Below are 25,795 nucleotides of genomic sequence, written 5' to 3'. Positions count from 1 at the left end.
GAGAGGATTAGCTAGCTATACAGCCATGTTTTATTGATCATTTTCTACATAAGAAAATACCTGTAACAGGTCAGGAATATGACCGTTGTTGTCCATTTTTTTATGCGTTTTAGGTGTTTTACCTTTTGATTTTTTTTTGTCATTTGCTTAGGAACTTTCCATTTATAATGATCCTCTGAGTTTGGTATTTTTGGTAATTTACTTTTTTGTACATATGGTCCGAGACCACAATTGTCGTCCCTTGATTTTCGTTGTTCACGAATATAGTCCCTAGTGTTAACAGTGGGTTACTTGCCAATAATTTTTATACCCCTTCCAAATTTATTTCTCCAAGTTTAATGCCTCAAATTGTAAGTAAGGGGGTGAAATTACACTGTAAAAAAATTTGGGTCCAGAATTTTACAGGAAAGTAGTGATTTGGTCCAGATGAAAAAGGTTAAAAATTAGCACTTCGGAAGCTGTCAAAAGATTTCAAGACACCCTAAACACAAAATTGTCCATATTTTGAGTTAGAGGCGATGAAGTTTTCTATAATTTTGATATAATTTGTCCCAAAAGTAGTACAACACACTGTAAAAGTTTCATTGGGAAAGCGCAGGTGGGATTTTTTTTATTTTCATTTATGTTCTAAAAGAAATGCACTACGAATTAATTGTGTTCTCGGACCTAAGAGGTGAAGTCTGTAAATATAGAATCTGAACTTTGGCAACTTCCCTAAATGATTTGGTGGTGTCACTTTGTCAAATAGCATGAAACTAAAGGATTTAAACTTTTATTTTATAGAATTTCTGCAAAAATGACCAATTTTGGCATTTTATGGTCAAAATAGGCATTTCAAGGCTTTTTCAATATTGATGCATTCATGGCATCCTGACTTTCTATCTGACAGGTTTTCATGTGTGAATACTTGTGTTTATGTGCCTTCATCTAGTACTTTTACTTGTTTATGAACTCAGAATCTACAGAAAAGAAGGTTATTTCAGATAATATGTACAAAATGTGTTGTATAAATGACCCTTGTCTAACGCCCTGTTTGGATGAAGTCAAAAGTGGGGTTCTTGGTATATAAAATTTGAAGTCTACAATAAAGACCTCACTAAATTTGTATCAAAAGCACTTTACAATGTCTAATGTACCTGTTCCATTTCACATAATATCTTTCTTTTCTTCTGTAGGATAGCAAGTGGTTTAAATATAAGCCTGTTGAGACTAAAATTGCATTCAAGTTTTTATTAAAAAGGCAAAAATCTTTGTATCAGACCATACTGTCTGTAAGAAAAGTTAATTGCAAGAGCCTTTTTGTGCTCAGATTTGTTGTATCATGTCACATGAGTATAGAAATGATAAAAAGGACACAATTTTTTATTTCTTATAGCCTCAATATGCATTTTTTAATGTAAATATGTGGCACGGCTTAAATTGACCCTTATTTTTTTCCAGTCTTGCTTGGCTTAAGACCCTTTTAAAGTAATATGATATGCTATTTGTAACTTTTCTTTCTATTTAAAGTACATTCAATACATATGTAAGGATTATTTATAACCAAAAAGCTTCACAAATTTAAAATTGCTGGAATATATTACATCTTCATGTAAGGCCCCCTTTCATTGAAAAACCTCAATTTTTAGGCCCAGGCTGATATAAATTTGACTTTTGAATAATTATGCTAAGTCTGATAAATCAAATGAGTACTCTATTGCTTTTAGTACATAATAAATGATATATTAGGGCATTTGAAAAGTATTTTTTTGCAACATTTTAATTTTCAAAGCCCAAAATGTTGATAGTTGAAATTTTTCAATTTTAACGTCAAAATTTAACACGCAAAGATGAGTATAGAATTTAACATAGTGTCTATAATATATATCCTATTGTTATGAAACTTTGCAAGCAGTGTTATAATTTATTAAGCTTTGGTCATACCAAGTTTTTTTAAGATTTGTCAACTCTTTCTATCCTATTAGGTCCGAGACCACAATTGTCGTCCCTTGATTTTCGTTGTTCACGAATATAGTCCCTAGTGTTAACAGTGGGTTACTTGCCAATAATTTTTATACCCCTTCCAAATTTATTTCTCCAAGTTTAATGCCTCAAATTGTAAGTAAGGGGGTGAAATTACACTGTAAAAAAATTTGGGTCCAGAATTTTACAGGAAAGTAGTGATTTGGTCCAGATGAAAAAGGTTAAAAATTAGCACTTCGGAAGCTGTCAAAAGATTTCAAGACACCCTAAACACAAAATTGTCCATATTTTGAGTTAGAGGCGATGAAGTTTTCTATAATTTTGATATAATTTGTCCCAAAAGTAGTACAACACACTGTAAAAGTTTCATTGGGAAAGCGCAGGTGGGATTTTTTTTATTTTCATTTATGTTCTAAAAGAAATGCACTACGAATTAATTGTGTTCTCGGACCTAAGAGGTGAAGTCTGTAAATATAGAATCTGAACTTTGGCAACTTCCCTAAATGATTTGGTGGTGTCACTTTGTCAAATAGCATGAAACTAAAGGATTTAAACTTTTATTTTATAGAATTTCTGCAAAAATGACCAATTTTGGCATTTTATGGTCAAAATAGGCATTTCAAGGCTTTTTCAATATTGATGCATTCATGGCATCCTGACTTTCTATCTGACAGGTTTTCATGTGTGAATACTTGTGTTTATGTGCCTTCATCTAGTACTTTTACTTGTTTATGAACTCAGAATCTACAGAAAAGAAGGTTATTTCAGATAATATGTACAAAATGTGTTGTATAAATGACCCTTGTCTAACGCCCTGTTTGGATGAAGTCAAAAGTGGGGTTCTTGGTATATAAAATTTGAAGTCTACAATAAAGACCTCACTAAATTTGTATCAAAAGCACTTTACAATGTCTAATGTACCTGTTCCATTTCACATAATATCTTTCTTTTCTTCTGTAGGATAGCAAGTGGTTTAAATATAAGCCTGTTGAGACTAAAATTGCATTCAAGTTTTTATTAAAAAGGCAAAAATCTTTGTATCAGACCATACTGTCTGTAAGAAAAGTTAATTGCAAGAGCCTTTTTGTGCTCAGATTTGTTGTATCATGTCACATGAGTATAGAAATGATAAAAAGGACACAATTTTTTATTTCTTATAGCCTCAATATGCATTTTTTAATGTAAATATGTGGCACGGCTTAAATTGACCCTTATTTTTTTCCAGTCTTGCTTGGCTTAAGACCCTTTTAAAGTAATATGATATGCTATTTGTAACTTTTCTTTCTATTTAAAGTACATTCAATACATATGTAAGGATTATTTATAACCAAAAAGCTTCACAAATTTAAAATTGCTGGAATATATTACATCTTCATGTAAGGCCCCCTTTCATTGAAAAACCTCAATTTTTAGGCCCAGGCTGATATAAATTTGACTTTTGAATAATTATGCTAAGTCTGATAAATCAAATGAGTACTCTATTGCTTTTAGTACATAATAAATGATATATTAGGGCATTTGAAAAGTATTTTTTTGCAACATTTTAATTTTCAAAGCCCAAAATGTTGATAGTTGAAATTTTTCAATTTTAACGTCAAAATTTAACACGCAAAGATGAGTATAGAATTTAACATAGTGTCTATAATATATATCCTATTGTTATGAAACTTTGCAAGCAGTGTTATAATTTATTAAGCTTTGGTCATACCAAGTTTTTTTAAGATTTGTCAACTCTTTCTATCCTATTAGGTCCGAGACCACAATTGTCGTCCCTTGATTTTCGTTGTTCACGAATATAGTCCCTAGTGTTAACAGTGGGTTACTTGCCAATAATTTTTATACCCCTTCCAAATTTATTTCTCCAAGTTTAATGCCTCAAATTGTAAGTAAGGGGGTGAAATTACACTGTAAAAAAATTTGGGTCCAGAATTTTACAGGAAAGTAGTGATTTGGTCCAGATGAAAAAGGTTAAAAATTAGCACTTCGGAAGCTGTCAAAAGATTTCAAGACACCCTAAACACAAAATTGTCCATATTTTGAGTTAGAGGCGATGAAGTTTTCTATAATTTTGATATAATTTGTCCCAAAAGTAGTACAACACACTGTAAAAGTTTCATTGGGAAAGCGCAGGTGGGATTTTTTTTATTTTCATTTATGTTCTAAAAGAAATGCACTACGAATTAATTGTGTTCTCGGACCTAAGAGGTGAAGTCTGTAAATATAGAATCTGAACTTTGGCAACTTCCCTAAATGATTTGGTGGTGTCACTTTGTCAAATAGCATGAAACTAAAGGATTTAAACTTTTATTTTATAGAATTTCTGCAAAAATGACCAATTTTGGCATTTTATGGTCAAAATAGGCATTTCAAGGCTTTTTCAATATTGATGCATTCATGGCATCCTGACTTTCTATCTGACAGGTTTTCATGTGTGAATACTTGTGTTTATGTGCCTTCATCTAGTACTTTTACTTGTTTATGAACTCAGAATCTACAGAAAAGAAGGTTATTTCAGATAATATGTACAAAATGTGTTGTATAAATGACCCTTGTCTAACGCCCTGTTTGGATGAAGTCAAAAGTGGGGTTCTTGGTATATAAAATTTGAAGTCTACAATAAAGACCTCACTAAATTTGTATCAAAAGCACTTTACAATGTCTAATGTACCTGTTCCATTTCACATAATATCTTTCTTTTCTTCTGTAGGATAGCAAGTGGTTTAAATATAAGCCTGTTGAGACTAAAATTGCATTCAAGTTTTTATTAAAAAGGCAAAAATCTTTGTATCAGACCATACTGTCTGTAAGAAAAGTTAATTGCAAGAGCCTTTTTGTGCTCAGATTTGTTGTATCATGTCACATGAGTATAGAAATGATAAAAAGGACACAATTTTTTATTTCTTATAGCCTCAATATGCATTTTTTAATGTAAATATGTGGCACGGCTTAAATTGACCCTTATTTTTTTCCAGTCTTGCTTGGCTTAAGACCCTTTTAAAGTAATATGATATGCTATTTGTAACTTTTCTTTCTATTTAAAGTACATTCAATACATATGTAAGGATTATTTATAACCAAAAAGCTTCACAAATTTAAAATTGCTGGAATATATTACATCTTCATGTAAGGCCCCCTTTCATTGAAAAACCTCAATTTTTAGGCCCAGGCTGATATAAATTTGACTTTTGAATAATTATGCTAAGTCTGATAAATCAAATGAGTACTCTATTGCTTTTAGTACATAATAAATGATATATTAGGGCATTTGAAAAGTATTTTTTTGCAACATTTTAATTTTCAAAGCCCAAAATGTTGATAGTTGAAATTTTTCAATTTTAACGTCAAAATTTAACACGCAAAGATGAGTATAGAATTTAACATAGTGTCTATAATATATATCCTATTGTTATGAAACTTTGCAAGCAGTGTTATAATTTATTAAGCTTTGGTCATACCAAGTTTTTTTAAGATTTGTCAACTCTTTCTATCCTATTAGGTCCGAGACCACAATTGTCGTCCCTTGATTTTCGTTGTTCACGAATATAGTCCCTAGTGTTAACAGTGGGTTACTTGCCAATAATTTTTATACCCCTTCCAAATTTATTTCTCCAAGTTTAATGCCTCAAATTGTAAGTAAGGGGGTGAAATTACACTGTAAAAAAATTTGGGTCCAGAATTTTACAGGAAAGTAGTGATTTGGTCCAGATGAAAAAGGTTAAAAATTAGCACTTCGGAAGCTGTCAAAAGATTTCAAGACACCCTAAACACAAAATTGTCCATATTTTGAGTTAGAGGCGATGAAGTTTTCTATAATTTTGATATAATTTGTCCCAAAAGTAGTACAACACACTGTAAAAGTTTCATTGGGAAAGCGCAGGTGGGATTTTTTTTATTTTCATTTATGTTCTAAAAGAAATGCACTACGAATTAATTGTGTTCTCGGACCTAAGAGGTGAAGTCTGTAAATATAGAATCTGAACTTTGGCAACTTCCCTAAATGATTTGGTGGTGTCACTTTGTCAAATAGCATGAAACTAAAGGATTTAAACTTTTATTTTATAGAATTTCTGCAAAAATGACCAATTTTGGCATTTTATGGTCAAAATAGGCATTTCAAGGCTTTTTCAATATTGATGCATTCATGGCATCCTGACTTTCTATCTGACAGGTTTTCATGTGTGAATACTTGTGTTTATGTGCCTTCATCTAGTACTTTTACTTGTTTATGAACTCAGAATCTACAGAAAAGAAGGTTATTTCAGATAATATGTACAAAATGTGTTGTATAAATGACCCTTGTCTAACGCCCTGTTTGGATGAAGTCAAAAGTGGGGTTCTTGGTATATAAAATTTGAAGTCTACAATAAAGACCTCACTAAATTTGTATCAAAAGCACTTTACAATGTCTAATGTACCTGTTCCATTTCACATAATATCTTTCTTTTCTTCTGTAGGATAGCAAGTGGTTTAAATATAAGCCTGTTGAGACTAAAATTGCATTCAAGTTTTTATTAAAAAGGCAAAAATCTTTGTATCAGACCATACTGTCTGTAAGAAAAGTTAATTGCAAGAGCCTTTTTGTGCTCAGATTTGTTGTATCATGTCACATGAGTATAGAAATGATAAAAAGGACACAATTTTTTATTTCTTATAGCCTCAATATGCATTTTTTAATGTAAATATGTGGCACGGCTTAAATTGACCCTTATTTTTTTCCAGTCTTGCTTGGCTTAAGACCCTTTTAAAGTAATATGATATGCTATTTGTAACTTTTCTTTCTATTTAAAGTACATTCAATACATATGTAAGGATTATTTATAACCAAAAAGCTTCACAAATTTAAAATTGCTGGAATATATTACATCTTCATGTAAGGCCCCCTTTCATTGAAAAACCTCAATTTTTAGGCCCAGGCTGATATAAATTTGACTTTTGAATAATTATGCTAAGTCTGATAAATCAAATGAGTACTCTATTGCTTTTAGTACATAATAAATGATATATTAGGGCATTTGAAAAGTATTTTTTTGCAACATTTTAATTTTCAAAGCCCAAAATGTTGATAGTTGAAATTTTTCAATTTTAACGTCAAAATTTAACACGCAAAGATGAGTATAGAATTTAACATAGTGTCTATAATATATATCCTATTGTTATGAAACTTTGCAAGCAGTGTTATAATTTATTAAGCTTTGGTCATACCAAGTTTTTTTAAGATTTGTCAACTCTTTCTATCCTATTAGGTCCGAGACCACAATTGTCGTCCCTTGATTTTCGTTGTTCACGAATATAGTCCCTAGTGTTAACAGTGGGTTACTTGCCAATAATTTTTATACCCCTTCCAAATTTATTTCTCCAAGTTTAATGCCTCAAATTGTAAGTAAGGGGGTGAAATTACACTGTAAAAAAATTTGGGTCCAGAATTTTACAGGAAAGTAGTGATTTGGTCCAGATGAAAAAGGTTAAAAATTAGCACTTCGGAAGCTGTCAAAAGATTTCAAGACACCCTAAACACAAAATTGTCCATATTTTGAGTTAGAGGCGATGAAGTTTTCTATAATTTTGATATAATTTGTCCCAAAAGTAGTACAACACACTGTAAAAGTTTCATTGGGAAAGCGCAGGTGGGATTTTTTTTATTTTCATTTATGTTCTAAAAGAAATGCACTACGAATTAATTGTGTTCTCGGACCATATAGAAACTCATCATAGATACCAGGATTAGATTTTGTATTTACGCCAGACGTCCATTTCGTCTACAAAAGACTCACCAGTGACACTCGAATCCAAAAAAGTTAAAAAGGCCTAATAAAGTACGAAGTTAAAGTGCACTGATGACAAACATTCCTAAATCTTTTGCCAAATACAGCTACGGTAATCTATTCCTGAGGTAGAAAAAGCCTTAGTTATTCAAATATTCAAAAGTTTTATAAACAGTTAATTTATAAATATAACCATATCAATGATAATTCATGTCAGCACATAATTGGTCACTACTGGGCTGGTGATAATCTGGGGGAATTCACCAGCAGTGGCATCGACTCAGTGATTGTAAATAAATTCTTCATAGATACCAGGATTTAAATTTTGTATTTACGCCAGACGCGCGTTTCGTCTACATAAGACTCATCAATAACGCTCGAATCCACAAAAGGAAAAAAAGGTCAAATAAATAAAGTACGAAGTTAAAGAGCACTGAGGATATAAATTCCTAACAGTTTTGCCAATACAGCAAATGTAAGCTATTCCTGAGGTAGAAAAGCCTTCGTATGTCAAAAATTCAAAAGTTTTGTTATCAGTTAATCTATAAATATTACAATATCAATGATATTTCATGTCATCATATAGTTGCTGACTACTGGCCTGGTAATACCCTTGAAGAATTAAAACTCCACCAGCAGGGGCATCGACCCAGTGGTTATAAATTGTAAATAAACTTATCATAGACAATTTTTGTATTTAGGCCAGACGCGCATTTCGTCCACAAAAGACTCAGTGACGCTCGAAATCAAAAATGTAAAAAATGCCAAATAAAGTACGAAATTGAAGAGCATTGAGGACCTAAATTACTAGTACTAAAAGTTTACCCAAATACAGCTACGATAAAAGAGGGACGAAAGATACCAAATGACAGTCAAACTCATAAATCTAAAACCAACTGACAACGCCATGGCAAAAAATGAAAAAAAGACAAACAAACAACAGCACACATGACACAACATAGAAAACTAAAGAATAAACAACAAGATAATCTATTCCTATAACCGTTTAAGTAAAAGCAGTAGTATATATAGTTGATCATTGAGGTCAATTTATGAATAAAGTTGCTCTGTCAGCAGTATAAAACTTACACGGGAGTGTATTAGGGCAATGTTTTTTTTTATTTTTCAAATTGTCGACTTTAATCTTGGAATTTCCAACTTTAATCATGGAATTATCAACTATAATATTGGAATATTAGCTGAAGTTAGGGTGATTTTTATTCATTTGTAAGATGTTGAGAAACCTCTATTAAGGGCTTACGATACAATTGATACAGTTTTGATCTTTCGATGAATTTTTGACGAAAGTGTGCTTGCAAGCTAATTTTCATACAACCGTCTGATTTAGAAAGTCAGAGTTTAAAAAGGGAACTACATTAAGTGGTCAAAACTATCCTGGTTTCTTATTTAACGTTGGTTATTCATGTTATTGAATGACGAACTTTACAATTAAGTTCGCATACAGTTTTTGGGTATTCAAAATATATCATTTATTTATTCTCATTTAAAAACAGACAATGTATTTAACCACATGTAACTTGAAAAAAGTATAATCGCATTTCATGAAATTGTTGGTATCTTGAGCTAACAGCGGGATTCTTTTCATACAACTATTCCTTGAAGGTTCATAGACAAAATGACATACACAAGTGGCCTTCATTATTTATTTAATTAGTTACATTATGTAGTTTTAAACGCATGTTGCAAGGTTCCCAGGTTGGCTAACCTGGTTACTGTCGTAAACCCAAGCTAGAATGTTGTACAGTTCCCTGTCTTTATCATAAATATGACGTCTCTCTGCCATCTCGTTTGAACACTGATGGTTATTACAACTGTAAAGGAAAATAACACTTTATAAATGTCATGCGTCAAGATAGCGTTTTCTTGTTCAAGTTCAAGCATTTGAAAGGCAGGGCATTACTTAAAGTTATATTTCCTTCAACTGTTTGAAGTATTTAGATATAGGAAGATGTGGTATGAATGTCAATGAGACAACTCTCCATCCAAGTGACAATTTATAACAGTAAACCATTATAGGTTAAGGTACGGCTTTCAACACGGAGCCTTGGCTCAAACAGAACAGCAAGCTATAAAGGGTCCCAAAAATTACTAGACTAAGTGTAAAACCATTCAAACTAGAAAACCAACTTTTATATATATATATATATAGTTGGCAAGGAATACAATTCCATTATACCAGCAAAATGAACATGCACAATTTAACACATAAAGTGATAATATGAACAGAAACCCTATGGTTTTAATTTTGAAGGACGCAAAAAGTAGGGACAATTTTGCCACATGAAGAAGAACTTCTACTGGTAATTTGAAAATTGCCGAGATATCCTAAATTATCAGATGGTCGTTCGCTAATTGTGAAATTACTAGTAATTCGAATCTAACATCCCTTAGCTGTATTCTTTAAATATATCACTGCTCTTTATTTCCACATTTTATTTGGTCTTTGTAACTTTTATGATTTGAGCGTCATTGACACGTCTTTTGTAGCCAAACGCGCGCTTGGGGACACATGTAATGTTTTTATGCTGGTATCCAGGATGAGTTTAATTACAAAGACATTTTTTGTTCGAAATTGATTATTTCTTGATCCCTGGATTTATCGGGTCAACAAAATAGACCATAAATACATAGCTTACATGTAAAAAAAAAAACACAACAGAGATTTTTCGATTGTTCGAATTATTCTTTGAGACTGTTTGTTCAGCAAGAAATCAGCAACCAACTTGTTTGTATATATTTAGGATGCTTTCTCGACTAGAAATCGTGCCTGAAATCTCACGTATAGTTTTACGTTAATCATTTACCCAGATTTGTTGACGTATAAAATATTACTGTGGAAAATATTACATATTGGAAAAGGTATATAAATTAAGTACTAAATCTTTAGAAGCCGCTGCTAGTATTCACATGTTTTTTTTTTTTTTTTTTTTTTTTTTTTTTTTTTTTTTTTTTATAGAAAACCTTTGTTTTTCAGAGTCAAATGAAAAAATTACCGAACTTCAGGGAAATTTCAAAACGGAAAGTCACTAATCAAATGGCAAAATTAAATGCTCAAACACATCAAATGAATGGAAAACAACTGTCATAATCCTGACTTGATACAGGAATTTTCTGGTGTGGAAAATGGTGGAATAAAGCTGGTTTTATAGCTAGCTAAATCTCACACTTGTACGACATCGCATAAAATTCCTTTATATTGACAAAAGTATGTGAACTAAACAAACGGACAAAATAGTTAAAAATTTCAAAAAATTAAAAATCAATCATCATTGTGTACTAATCTTAGTCACTATGAAAACAAAAACCCAATATATATGTCAACAAAGAAATACATAAAGGCATATAGACCAAGTACACAAGCAAATCTAAAAGATAAGAATACAAAAAAAAATACCATAGCATAATAAAACATTGACGGGAAATATAAGTATCTAGCCACGTCAAATGTATATTACCAAAAATATTATTTTATTCTTATTACCAACAAATATTATTAAAAAAAAAAAATACTAAACAGTAATCGTAATATCTTACAAAGACAAATAAAATAACACTATGACACGTAATTACGATGATATACAATCTATATTTCTTGAGCATCGTGTATTATTTGTATACTTGATAAGGAATATTTATCAACCAAGTCTTGGTATCTTCCAATCGATATCCCTTTTTTCAGAAAAAGATCGAGAAGTTCTTTGACATAATCCTGGTTCAATTTTTTTATCAGACATGGGTTGCGTTTAATTAAGTCTGAGTAGCAACTACAAGCTCTTCAATACGTAATGAATTGGGAACTGTATAACCCATATGCAGGTTGAGTGGGTATATTACTACTAAGGTGAAGATGTTTATGATTTTGAAATTCAAATCGTCTCGTATTTATATGTCTTAAATTCTGGTACTTATATGACCGCTTATGTCAAATCGCAGTCTTAAAAGAAGCATTTTTTGTTTTTGTTTTTTTCATTTCTAGTTCTGGGGATATATCAATGGAACCCATTTGGAAAAGTTTGGATTGTTAATGAATAGTAAATTCGTCAAAATGTTTGGATGCGTCGGTAAATGATCTTGCTTCTTTGGTCCTGTCTTTTACTAGTGTCTGAAGGAACACTGACTCATCTCGAAATAAGAAGAGGTCGGCAAGGAGAGGCTCGCGGTTCATGTCTATGGGAAAATACCAACAATTTAATGAAAGAGTCGACCTCCAAATTCAACAAATATGTAGTGAATAAGAAAACATTCAATTACCAACATTTCTTTCTAGTTCACGTTTGTATATATTCTTTTAATCCTGGTTTCTACCGCATTTGCCAACTACGGTTGCCGAAGTTCTACCGGGCGGTCACGTTATTGAAGACAACAATTCAAAGGCAGTATATTTCTACATATTTTGATTGAATCACATTTTTGCTGTCGTACAACTAACCAATTCAAGTACATAAAACATATTCAACTCTTAATTTTAATTTGAAGTATCAGAAAATTATGGAATGAAGAAGCACTTTGCACTTTTGGTTTTACCAGGAACGCATATAGCTGATCATTTGATAGCAGGGACATTTCAATGTCAGAATATTTGGGGAGAAATATGACAAAAAAGTGGACATTAAAAGAATAGTCAAATTTCAACTTATGACAAATTTGTCTGAGGGAGTTGGAGACACAATTTCTTAAAAGAGGCGCGAAAGATACCAGAAGGACATTCATACTCATAGACGTCGAATATGGTTGAAATTGACAAAGTAGAATACTAATCTTTTGATCGTTTAAAGGGGGTCTACAAGGTAAGACAAGTATAATGAACAGACAGAATAAAGTAAAAACAAGCTTCGATAAAAGCCATAAAACTAGTACTTACGATGACATTATATTTCCATGTGGGTTTCTATGATCTGCGTTGAACCAAGCTGATGTACCTTGCCCAAAATATTCTTTTTCGTTGGACATTGCATACGATGATGCACTCCAAGTACCACGACTTCTGGCGGCGTTATATGCATTAGTAATCTTAAAAAAATAGGAACATACAATATATATTAATAATTCGTCTGATTAAATTAATACTTATACAATATAAGTATATTATTAGATGCCTTTGTAAGAATTCATTTTGATAAAAAAAAAGTACAGTAGAGGTGAAATATTATTGTTATACATGTATAATTTAATTTTGAATGTAACGCGTCTCCTGATTGGCTGACGTTATTTTGTTATGAGCTCATAGACATAATTTAGTCATGTGACCGTGACGTCATCAACGTTTTTTCATGGTTTTCTACGGTTTAAAATGGAATTTAGAATTAAATTATAAAAAATGACTGTAATATTTTTTCTGTCTATTCGAAATAACATAAAAAATGTGGTGCACACTTTTAAATAACCCTCTACGCGCGTTATTCAGTGTGCACCAAATTTTTTATGTTATTTCTTCATAGATAGAAAAAATATTACAGCCCTGTTATACCACTATCACAGGTTGTTGCAGATGGATTTGACGCTCACAGAAACATGTTTAATCACTGAATGAATGTCCGGATTGATATTTTAGTCCAGAATTTGTTTTCTTGTTGTTTAAGGGCTTTGTAACGACGATTATCCTAATATCGGTATTTGATGTTTTGCCTGTCCCACAGAAGCTTAGTATTTACTGTCAGTAAAAACAGTTGCTCTGGTAGTTTCAAATAAGCAATTATCGGTTCTTCTGTTTCATATAAAAGCAGGAACTATATTCAAATACAATAATTTTGTTTTTGATAAATCAAAAATTGCTAGACTTGTATCGTTATCACGTTACAAAACTGTTTACGTGAATTTACTAACTGTTGGTGAGTTTTCTATTGACTGTTTCATTGATCGTCATAGACGAACCAAGATTTCGTATCGATCAAATGATACACTAGCCATAACTTGTCGCACGGTCTGGTGTGTAAGTATCGAAGGTACGATGTTCTTCATGCAGAGCTTTCGTGTAAGGGGTGTATCGGGTTTTTGTTTTTACAAATTTTGGAATATTATACAAAGGCATGATCAATTTTACGAAATAGGATGAATATATATGCAAATGACAAAAATTCTCATATTAATTTGAAAATATATAGGGTTAATCAAATGATGTTTTGTAAAAGCTACCGGAGTGTTTTATCGGAGTAGTATTTAGAAAGTATTATGACTATTTGCAAAACATGCTCTACATAAGCAAACCTGTTTTTACCCGTGTTTTCATTGATCCATCAAGTGCGTAACCGTGAATTGTATGACCGAATTCATGTATCAGAACATTGAAGCCATGATGATAGGGATCTCGGCTGTCACACAACAGATTGTCATCTAGAATGGAAGCCAAACGACCACCGGAACCAGCTGTAAGTGACCACTTCCTACCATCAAACGTACATGTTGATGCACAGCCACCACTACAGATTCCTTAAAAAACGATTTGAATAATAAAAGTAGATCACAAGAAATTGTGAAAAATCGTAAATAAAAAATTTAAAAGACAAATGACCATGAATAAATGAAGACAGTGTAAAAAGGTGAGTCTTCACAAGATTTTTGTTTTTCATTTTCCTTTTTTTACGGATTAGATACATTTTTTTAGTGCATGAAGTAAATTATCTTTTTTTCCTTTTTCGAGCAAAATTCTAGTCCCATTCTCTTATTTTCATGTTTTTTTTTTATTATGGCTTTGGAACTGCATTTATAAAGAAATGAAAAAAAACGTGATTGAAGTGTTATACAATTAAAGAAAATGTTGTATTCATAAACATGTTTAAGTGCTAGTTAATGTAATTTGAAAATAATTATAAAGTACAGCAGTTATTTAACAAATCAAAAGTATCGGATTTTATTTAGGATATATTTCATTTTTTACGATTACTGGGCAATTGAATATGAATCCTTATTTATGAAAAGTTAGTAAAAAAAAATTTAAAAAAAAGGGCCATCGAATATAAATATGAACGAAAACAAAATAAGTTGATTGTGAGATTTTGAGGAGAAACCTATGTTAATCTATTGCGTTAATAGTTTAAAATTGTATTAAAAAATATATAACACTAGTTTTTGCCGTATACACACACTTAACATGATGACAGTTTGTTAAAAGTCAAATTGATAAAATTTCAAAGTTGTCTTTGATCTTGAACACAGCACTAATCTATTCCAAACAAAAAAGAAGATATTAAGACATTGTACAGGTAAGTTCGAAATATGAAAAGGTATGTGATTAACATAGAAATTTATACAACGAAAAATAACGCATAAACGAAAGCAATATATAAAACTAAAGGCAACCTACATAGAACCCACCGAGATTGGGACGAAACATTCACCCGTAGCAGATACTGTAGAAACATTAACTTTCGTGGGTGGTACAATTTCGTGGTTTTGTCTCTCCATAAGATTTCCTGGGAATTTAATTTCGTCGTTTCCTTTTATGTAAGTGGTATTTTACATGCTATATGGAGGTTAAATTTTGTCTTTATTTTTTAATTTCGTGGATTTATTCTTTCCACGAAATAAACAAAATTAAATCTTACATGAAAATTTCTGCCTTTACAGTAACCGAAATAGGATAGATCCCATAAAACTTCAGAAGTATTGAGTTGAATTCAATTGGCATGAATCTACGTATAAGTAGTTCTCTCTTTAGCCGCAAACCGTTATCCAGAAATTATAGATAAAATGTAGAGGCCATCCAAAATTGTATTAAACATGCACGCCATACGAAGGTGCTGCTAGAAAATGTTGTTTAAACCTAGATACTCTTTAATATTGAATTCTTGGTTCGACACCTGTCGTTTTTGTATTAACTAATAAAAACAGTGTTTGTCTCTCCTTAGATTACTGCTTTCTTTCTAAATGTTCCCTTTCAATTGTTCATAAGGTCAAGTTTTATCAATCAATTATAACAACATTTTGAAATAAACTTTTTCTTGCCAAAGAGGTGATATAATAAAGTTAATTTGGGTTGAAAATCTATTGAAAATATGCAATTTTTAAGATTTAGGCGCGCGGAACATTCTGTATTTACACAATTACCTCTACATGATGATGGAAGTTTTGAACGACTTTGACTGGCTATACAGCCCTCGTCTTACCTCTACATTCTGGTCTATCTGCCATATAAGCGTAATCAGGATAAACTGCCATTGATTCGGCTTTTGTGAACACACCGACTTGTGCTCTTGCTGCAAGAGTGTGACAATATGTTGAAGGCATATGTGCTATCATTCTGCTGACAATTACTGCAGCCTGGAAGAAGTTAGAGGTTCTAAATATCATGTATTGTATAACTGGTTTACAACAGAGAAATACACGAACAAATGCATATTAGTTTTTAATGCAGTGCTATTTGGTAAAAAATATTTAATTTTCAAATATCTTAGCTACACTAACTACAAGCCTTAGTCTCCATTTTTGTCAACATGCTTGCAAAAACATAGTTATGAAAAAGATTACGTTAAAGGAATTCCGTCAACTGAGGTTCATTTTGACTACGTAGTTCATTTTTCATGTTTTGTCATCTTAGATGACCGTAATTGAACCCAAATATGAAAGAGGACTTAGAAGTATTCAAGAAAAATTAGGTTTAACTTGGTTGTCAACTGTTGTTGTAGACGAATATTGAAATGGTCTATTAGGGATTTGAAATATCAGGAAATATGTAATTGTTTAGATGTTTAAAACGAGTGCGAATTTATTTAATTGTGTTTTGTCAACATTTTACCAGATCAAGTATCGTCTTTATAATCATTCAACAAATATTCACTTCAATTACCGTCTGCTTCTATATCAAATTTGCGAATATGAAATATCTTGTCGTTGAGAAATGTAACAACACATTACAGATCAGTTAAATACCTTTTGGTGTGCTGCATTAGAACTAGCTGCTGTTGCTTGAATGTCTATACTATTTGCAGAATGGTAAGATACAATTGATCCACTGCCACAGACGACATATTTATGTTTGAAGGATGTTCTTTTTGTTGATAATTGAGCAGAATGTTTTGAACCTGAATCTGTTATTCTAGTGAAGTCCTCCGACCTGAAAGGATCAATCGAAGTAAATAAAGTTGTTATGTTGCGCCTTAAGGAATAATTACTTGTACATAAACATTAGGAATAATTGAGAATTGTGTATTTGTTTGTTAAGAAAACACCGATAAACAACGCTTTTTTTTTTTAATTCGTGGTCGTCGTTCTAATTGATATCGAACGTGTGTGGATAACTTCATATGTGGATTGAGTGGTTCATGTTGATTTTATATTTCTGTGTCTAAAATTATAATAACGTGATGCATTATTAGAATCAAACCTTTAATCAGTGTTGTAAATGTTAAAAAAATAACAAAGCAATTCAAAATAAAACAAACAAAATAGATTCAGAAATGTAGCAAAAACAAAAGATATGAAACAGAAAGAAATCGAGATCCAAATTAGAAAGAAAAACAGTGACTAATATAAAAAAACATGGAAAATTAACTACAAGCAACACGAACACCACAACTTAATTGGATGAACTCAAATGCACTTGGAGATAATCAATTGCGTGTCCTACAATATCAGATACCGTAATATTAAAAGCAATTGTCAAAATTAACAAAATGTCGTAAAGAAGGTAAAGGAACATTAAGAAAGGACAACAGTTCAAACTACTGTGAGGCAGACATAGTGTACTTATAAGAAAATAGATTTGTCAGGAACATATAAAATTTCGTTGAGTAGAGATTTTCAAGCAGCCACATTGCTTCCTCGTAAATTGCTCTTATGTGCTTAAATATGTTTTTGGCAATAACAACCTTGATGAAAGTCTATGTGAGATAAAAATTTGTAGATGTTCAATGAAACCCCCCGGTCTCTCGTGCCATACTGTTTTCAGTGTAATAGCGTAATGTGGATTCCCAAATTAAAACTGTCATTATACAGCAAAATACAGAAATTAAAAAAAAAAAGTATTTTTCTCAAGAATTTTATTTCAAAGCTTCAAAAGGTGTAACGAAAATATTCTAAAGTAAAATCGAAATCTAAAAAATGTAATCCTAGACTGTATGTAAATAATGATAACAAATAGAAACTTTCTTGATTAATCAACAAAATAAGAAAATATTGATTCAGATAAAATTTCTGCCAAAGTGTTCTAAATTCTTCTAAAATCAAAGTTTTACAAATTTAGTAATTTAGGATTTTTTTAATCTCAGACTATCTTTATGTTTACTGCAAAAAGAAATAATACGGCAAAATAAAACAAAGAACTCTTAATTTGAGTCTGGATACTGTTTCTTTTGGACATAATTGTTATCTTTTCTAGGTTGATTAAATTCCAAGAGGTTTCACTAAATGATTAAAGTCTGCAAATAATTCAACCACAGACTAAACTTAAATATTAACTTTTTCAACGATGCCAATATCGACGCCGTCGTGTGGGATCGCTGTGCCCCCTCCAGCGTCAAAATGTCGTGTTTATAGGTTTCATTTTTTCAACACTGAGGAAGTGTAGGTTACTGTAGATTTCTGAACAAATGGGTCAAAAAGTGTACATAAATTGACAAATCTATTTCCCGGTAAGTACGATGTGTCTGACTCACAGAATTAGTTTGAATTATGGTGAGGGCTGTCATTGAATATTATGAAAGGACACTATAAGCATTGTGAAATAAGGTGTCCCAACTTTCCCTTACACGTTTATAAACATGTAGTTTTTATCTCTCGCGTTCGTTTATAGATATGCAATCCTTAGGTATGTACTGATTTTTTATTAGTTGTGTTTGCTTTTGAACTAGTTGTCACTAAATGAGAGAACCCTCTCTTTATTGTTTTCGTTATTTGTTTAGTGCATTTAGTCGATTGTATAAGCAAGCCCATTTCAATAGATTGTTGTAGTTTGTTTTTCTGTTATCAGACCGTTAGTCTTGTCGTTTGAATTGATTTGTCATGTTTTGGACTTTTATAGCTTGATATGCGGTATAGGATTAGCTAATTATTGAAGAATGCATGGTCACCTATAGTGAAAAGTAAAATCACAAAAATACTGAACTCAGAGGAAAATCAATTCGGAAAGTCCATAATCACATGGCAAAATCAAATAACAAAACGCATCAAAAACGAATGGACAAGAACTGTCATATTCCTGACTTGGTACAGGCATTTTCAAATGTAGAAAATGGTGGATTGAACCTGGTTTTATAGCTAGCTAAACCTCTCTACTTACTTCTAAATAATTTGGACATTTTGTCTTCCAAGGAAAGCTGTCTCATTTCAATATACCATCTCTACTTCTTTAAATTACACAATAAAGATTTTCCTGACACGCCTTATCATCAAAATAATTGAGGAAATTTAATAAATGAAAATACAGGAAAAAAAGAAATATGTTGTTGTTGTTAATACTTACGACAGGAACTTCATCAATGCAGCTTCTTCGTTAGTTGGTGGAGGAGTGCAAAGCACACCTTAAAAAACAATTTTAAAGTATACATTGTTTTGTTCACACATTTTTGTCATTATGCGACTGTCATGCAAGTAGAAGGTTTAGCTAATGATAAAACCAGGTTTAATTCACCATTTTCCTCATCAGAAAATGCCTATACCAAATCAAGAATATGACAGTTCGTTTGATGTGTTTGTGCTTTTGAATTTGGCATTTGATTACGGAATTTCCATTTTGAATCATCCTCGGAGTTCGGAATTTTTGTTATTTACTTTTCACATTGGAAATCAATTAACTTGTTAGGGGTACGTGAAAAGGCTTGAATAATCATGTTCTTATCAATTTAAGGTGGATCATGAGTATATATTTCCTCAGATAGAATTTTTCTTATACTTAGCCATCATGAAGATTTTACTTTGCCTTCATAAATATAATAAAACGTATGGGTCATCAACCTGAAAATCGTGCAAAATTGATCAAATTTGCATAGATTGTTCATGAAAAAAACACGTTTTCGTATGAGATAGCATTTTGAAAATAAATATTGGAAAATAGTTTTTTTTATTATGCAATTGTTACATGTTTTCATCAATACGAATTAGATCTATTTACCTTAACGGAATAACACACGGCTATATTTTATATCATTGGAAAGAGAAAAACAAGCCTCATCGAAATATCGTTAACGTCGTTGTCTGCCGTGGTCACGTTTTTTTTTTAAATCAGGATTAAAGGTCAAAGCAAAAATTCCAGAAAAATGCACAGTCACATTTAAATAACTGCTTTCTCCTACATATATGCGTTTGGAGCAAACTAAAAATAACAAATTTATAGAGAATATCATTTGTATATACATTTAGAACTTATTTTATATTTTTATCGCTAAAAAATACTTTAAATCTACTTTTTTTGCAAAAAAGGTGCAAATTTGAAATTTTCAAACAACTGTTAAATAACAGTCACCTTGACCTATTTCAATTTCTAAATTTGAAATTTATGTATTCAATTCATTACAAGTAAGATCTAAAGATGTTCTTTTTTTAGATCTTAACTTTTATAGTTTGTCGAAAACAAAATGTGTTTTTGACGTCTTTTAATAGGAAGGTGTTCGTCAATTTCTAGGTTTATATCAAATTTCTGTTATTGGGTGTATATATAAATGATTTGTTTCGAAATTTGTGCAACATTAACGTCAAATTTGGTTGAATATAAACTCCAGCTCTGTGTAGAAGTAAAAGTTACTGAAAACGGAGAAAAAGGGGGTTAAATGTTTAAAAAAACAAAACGTCTATTAGATACCGGTTAAACACCCAATCCTACATATACAGATGAGTAAATGAGCAACATTTGGCTATAATGTTTACAAGTATTCAAAAAATATCACAAGGGAGAGGGTTATGTACAGGACCGATGTATTTTACAAACAATTGCAAACAAAAAAGGCGTGAGAAACCAAAGGGACATTAAAAACTTATAAAATGAAGTCAAGCTGACAACAGCATGGCAAAAACACGAAAAAAAGAACAAATGCAAATAGAAAATTATGATCAAAGCTCGTATTATCTACTTCGTTCTATGGTCTCCTGTAGTTTAAGCCCACCGAACCACGTCAAGGTCAGAGACAATATGGGAGTGATTTTTTGGTTTTTTTTACATATTTTTCCAACTAGATAGATTATTACTATATTTCCCACGATTTCAAAATTGAGTATATGTTTTATTTATTGTTTAGAAAATATTATGGACTGCAAAATTTTCATTCGATAGCTAACAACGATTCATAAGGCACAAACAGAAAAATGAAATCTTATATGTATCGTCACCCTTGTCGCCATCAATGTTTTTAACTGCAACCAGATGAGTATTTACATTTTGACATATGTCATTTGCCTGAAAGATTTTGTTCGAAACAAATGCAAGCCTTTGAAAACACAGATTTCCCCTTATCAGTACTAGCAAAATATGACATATATGACATATGACTTTCGAGATAGACAGGAACAAGTCATTCTTCTTTTCCAATCCGAACTGAAGAGGAGAATGTAAGTTATTGTGCTATATGGAAAGAGATCAAATTTATGTCTGGAGTGAAGCTCTTATTTCATATTGTTTAAAAGTAGATTCACAAGGAGGAAGTTTGACAAGGGAGAAATTTTAAATTGTAGCCAATTTTACGCTAATTTTTTTTATGGTCACAATGATCTATTTTGAGTTTTGACTTGAGATCATTCAACCTAACAACAAGATCTCGAGCTGCATCTATAGATTCATCAATGTCACAATTAGAAAGGTTTGACAAATCGGTGAAATCATCTGGGTTGTCCTTCAAAACTAAAAAAACAATGCTCTTACCGATCCAAAACAGGGATGATGTTGTATCGCATCATGTTACAGCATGTGCGGCTGGTAGAATGTGGGGTTCGTGTTGTTTATTCTTTAGTTTTCTATGTTTTGTCATGTGTACTATTGTTTTTCTGTTTGTCTTTTTCATTTTTAGCCATGGCGTTGTCAGTTTGTTTTAGATTTATGAGTTTGACTGTCCCTTTGGTATCTTTCGTCCCTCTTTTTCATATGGCAAACTCGAGACTTTTACATATTTCGTGGACAGGTATATAGCGGCGCAAATCCTGTGTGCAAGTTATATATAGTCCCAAGTCAGAAGCCTCTGGCCTTTGTTAGTCTTGTATTACTTTTAATTTTAGTTTCTTGTGTACAAATTGGAGTTAAGTATGGCGTTCATTATCACTGAATGTGTGCCATATTCCGGGTCTGAAACGTGACCGAAGGATTCGATATGTATATTACAATTATAACAAAACTATCTATTCAAAAAAACAATTAAAGTTATAAAAGAACACAAAAAAAAATATTTCCTAAAACAAAACAACGATCTTCAAACTAACTGGAGTATTCAAAACATTCAAATCGACCATACAAAAAAAAAGAGAATTGAGGTTAGTGGCAATTGTCCTAGTTAATGACTTGATAGTGTAAGCTACAAAACAATTAACGGCACGAGAAAAGGCGTGTTTGAATCGAGGCAGAATTATCACTAAATTTGTGTTTTAAATTGCTATTTTCCTCACACCGATTAACATTACACGAAAGATATTTGGCACAAATATGAACAATGTCTTATTGATGTAATTAAAGTAAAAATCCCGTGAAAGTAACACGCAATAAAGTTTCTTTCGTTCAAAATGTGGTAAATTTTAGCTAAAAAAATAGTCTTACTGAAATTAGGAAATACTTATACTTAAATTTTATAAATCTTTTCAGCTTTCGTTATATTATGAATTTAATTGTTAAGCTAAATGATAAGTATCATTTGAACAAATAACGCAAACAGCAATAATTCTAATTTTCGTGTTGAAGATGGGTACCCTAAGAAACAACAAAATTTTGAAAAAAATGACCACGGTAGATTACGACGACATTCATGATTGGAAAATATAATGATTTTCGAATAGTTTGCATATACATATAGCCGTGTGTTATCCGTCAACTTAGACTCGTTAACAAGACGTCTTTTTCTATACTGGGCACCCTACTAATTGAGCCATCCTATAGCCAGATATTTTTTACCACTCAAATGCAGGTGGAAAATTATATCTGACTATTATGAATATAATTTAACTATATAAATCAGGGTCCGAGGAAAAGGGTGCTAAGCGTAACATTCTAAAAAGATAAAAATATAGATCATCACGAACTTCACCAAAACTGGTGAAATGAAGATATGTCCAAAGAAAATTATCTTTAAATTTGTAGATTTGTATGAAAGAAGATATTGCTTACACCGTTGAAGAAATTCCATACAAATTACAGAAATAAGGTGATTTTGATAATTCAGTAAATTGATATTAAAACGAAATAAATCTAAACAATAGATCAAAGCTACTATGCAAGTGTTTTATTGAAAAATGAAACCATATTTTCAGCAAGATATATTTCGATTGACAGCAAAACATTGTTTTCATATACTAGTAATGTTTCATACAGATTGTTTTGACCATATTTTAGCAGAATAAGTTGGGTTTTTTTCAAACTCTTTGGATATAATTGTAAGAGTTTAACTGTTAAACAAATAATTACAATTTTGTCCTGTATATCTTGTAAAACCTTGTGAAAGTAAATCAAGGCAACTTGATGATGATTTTCTTAAGGAACTCCATTTCATCATGAATTGAAAGACCGAGATAATTTCTGAAGAGAGTATTTCATCTTTATATATACTCTGTGCTTTTACTTTGAAAGAAAAAAATATAACCTATAAAATTTGAACTAACTGATAGTGGCATTTTATTACCTATCGGATAGACTTTCTTTGGGCACATATATCTTTATTTTACAAAAATACTGTATCGTTATTTTTCTGTGAAATTATAACATTTTATGGTCAATTTATCTTGTCATCTTACACCAATACAATGACTAACCTTTTCTTCTTTAAGTTGTTAATTTAATTACTGTCATCTTATATGTCTTATATACAGAACTTATATATTTTGTATAGTTACCTGTCATCAAGCCCAAAAGCAAGAAAACTCTCATCGTGCGTTCCTGTAACTAAACCAGACCAACAACTAAAGGTTTGGTAGTAGACTTTTGATATAAGTCATACAATTTGATCTTTACTTGATAATTGTTGGTTCGTCGATAAGATAAGAAAGTGCATGGTCAATAATGAGAACGAATGTGTTCAAGATATGTGTGCCTTGTTCGGATTTGATCTATGTTGTTTTATTATACTATATCAAATGTTACAATTACAATTAAAACAATACCATTTATATTTAAAACATATAATCAACAAATTTCATGTTATTAATCCATTTTGCAGCATGTCTGATATTAAGATAATTATGTATGTATGCTGTATTTATTAAATGTCTTTTTTTTCATGTCGAAATCATTATCATTATAATCTACTATTGCTTAATTAAATAAATTAAATTAACTTATGTTTCAGAAATAATTATATTACACACCTCTACAAAAAAGTTGTTCGTTCATTGTGGAGAACTTCTAGAGCTTATTTTGTATCACGAAGGTAATTCAGCGCAATTGTACGTTTCAAAAATTGTGAAAAAGAAAGTGAGGGATAAAACTTTGTAGGTTTTTTATCGAAAGAAAGTTTACCAACCTAAACTGTCCATTAACGGATGATGTGATAAAAGTATTAGAAAAGTAGTTTACTAAACATTACAAATCAAATAAGGTCAACAAGAAAATGTTATATCAACTGTATATAAATGCAATTCAATGCTTTATTTATCCATGCGATTTTCAACTTAAGGATGTATTCTTCTGACGTTTCAGTCTCGTTAAAATCTCGTTCTAGAATTATTTCCAAAACATGGGATACAAGAAGAAAATATCAATGAATTTTTAAAATATTATAATCAAACATAACTCTGTGAAAAAATGTGTATTCACAATTAATAGTTTTTGAGTTATCCAGTTTTCAAATTTTACGACCAATCAAGTCAGTCTTTACAGCCTAAATTTAGAGAAAATGGATGAGGAGTACAAAAACTGATTTTACAAGAATCGCGTACATCCCATATCAATTTTGTCTTGTCAAATTTCTTGCATGTATTTTTTCTACATTTATGACACAAAAGTTGAAATGATATGTATTTTGTTGACAGCATGGTAAATTTGACACAAAAAAGCATCAATCTATGATAAAACTTTCTTATATTAACACCTACCTATAGTTTTGTTTTAGTTAAATTTATTCAGATTGGTCCACATCATCTTTATTGAAAGTATGAAAAAAGTTTAATTGTGGAACTGTGCTTTTTTTACAAAAATAGTCCAAAAATAGGTAAAAATTGATGAAAAAGGGGGAAATACTATAATCAAAATTGGGTATTTTCAAAGTGCCGTAGCAAAAAAAGAAGTGCACCACCATATGATTTTTTCTTCACCAATTATTTTTTTACAGTGTTATAACCCCAAAATCAGGTTAAGAAAAAAAGTTTAATTCTAGAAATGTTTGGCTCTTCAGAGGTGTACATCCTTAACACGTTTTTAAAATTCTTTTTACATTAACAAAATGTACTTCATAAATATTTTGATTTGGTTATAAAACCAGCAGTGTCAATCAGATGAGGTTTCTTAAACGTTCTACAGATTCATCGTTACAAAGTCCTGCGCTAATATTTCCTTTTTTCTACATTGAGTTTGGTGGATTTATATTTCAACAAACAGTTGGTATTCTAATATGTAATACTTGTGTGCACCTTCTAACTTGAAACGAATGAGATTGACACTAAATGAGATTTACAGTTACCATCATGGATCGGCTGACCAATGTGATAGGTATGTGTCTCAATTAACTAGCGACACGTTTTCGCAGTCATAATTATTTAGATACAAGAATAGTCTATTCTGTAATTTTACCAATTTTCTTCTATTCCCAGTTGTGATTTTTTTTACTTAGTGTATATTTGCATCATCATGCAAAAATTTCCAAAAATTTGAACCAGCCATTTTATCAGAAAAATTACACTGGTTATTTTGATGTTTGACAAACATAAATTTTTATCATTGAGAAGCTTCATATTTCCTTAAAATCACAACGTAATTAAAACGTTTAGCTGATTTTAGA

At 31.1% G+C, this 25,795-nt stretch overlaps 2 protein-coding genes across 2 annotated transcripts in view; both read right to left on the bottom strand.

Moving 5' to 3' along the window:
* Positions 1 to 25,795, bottom strand: part of LOC143063548 (protein mesh-like) — a 70,589-nt gene that overhangs the window by 20,710 nt on the left and 24,084 nt on the right. The gene's annotated exons all lie outside the window — the stretch shown is intronic.
* On the bottom strand, positions 9,375 to 23,810 carry LOC143063551 (uncharacterized). The gene is made up of 7 exons (XM_076235758.1): positions 23,697 to 23,810; positions 19,141 to 19,198; positions 16,611 to 16,794; positions 15,848 to 16,001; positions 13,960 to 14,171; positions 12,607 to 12,755; positions 9,375 to 9,556 (listed from the first exon to the last, which is right to left on the bottom strand). Exons 1-7 carry the CDS (start codon positions 23,728 to 23,730, stop codon positions 9,415 to 9,417), a joined length of 933 nt encoding a protein of 310 aa, XP_076091873.1. The 5' UTR covers positions 23,731 to 23,810; the 3' UTR covers positions 9,375 to 9,414.

The sequence above is a fragment of the Mytilus galloprovincialis genome, chromosome 2 (genome assembly GCF_965363235.1).
Source record: "Mytilus galloprovincialis chromosome 2, xbMytGall1.hap1.1, whole genome shotgun sequence".
Taxonomy (NCBI): domain Eukaryota; kingdom Metazoa; phylum Mollusca; class Bivalvia; order Mytilida; family Mytilidae; genus Mytilus; species Mytilus galloprovincialis.
This window is presented reverse-complemented; position numbering and strand designations above follow the sequence as displayed.

Coding starts and splice junctions, on each gene's coding strand:
- LOC143063551 (XM_076235758.1), bottom strand. CDS start 23,730: ATGAGAGTTTTCTTGCTTTTGGGCTTGATGACAG. Junction 19,199..23,696: donor GCTTTTGGGCTTGATGACAG/GTAACTATACAA, acceptor TTGTTTTTTAAG/GTGTGCTTTGCACTCCTCCA. Junction 9,557..12,606: donor CATGGAAATATAATGTCATC/GTAAGTACTAGT, acceptor TTTCCTTTACAG/TTGTAATAACCATCAGTGTT.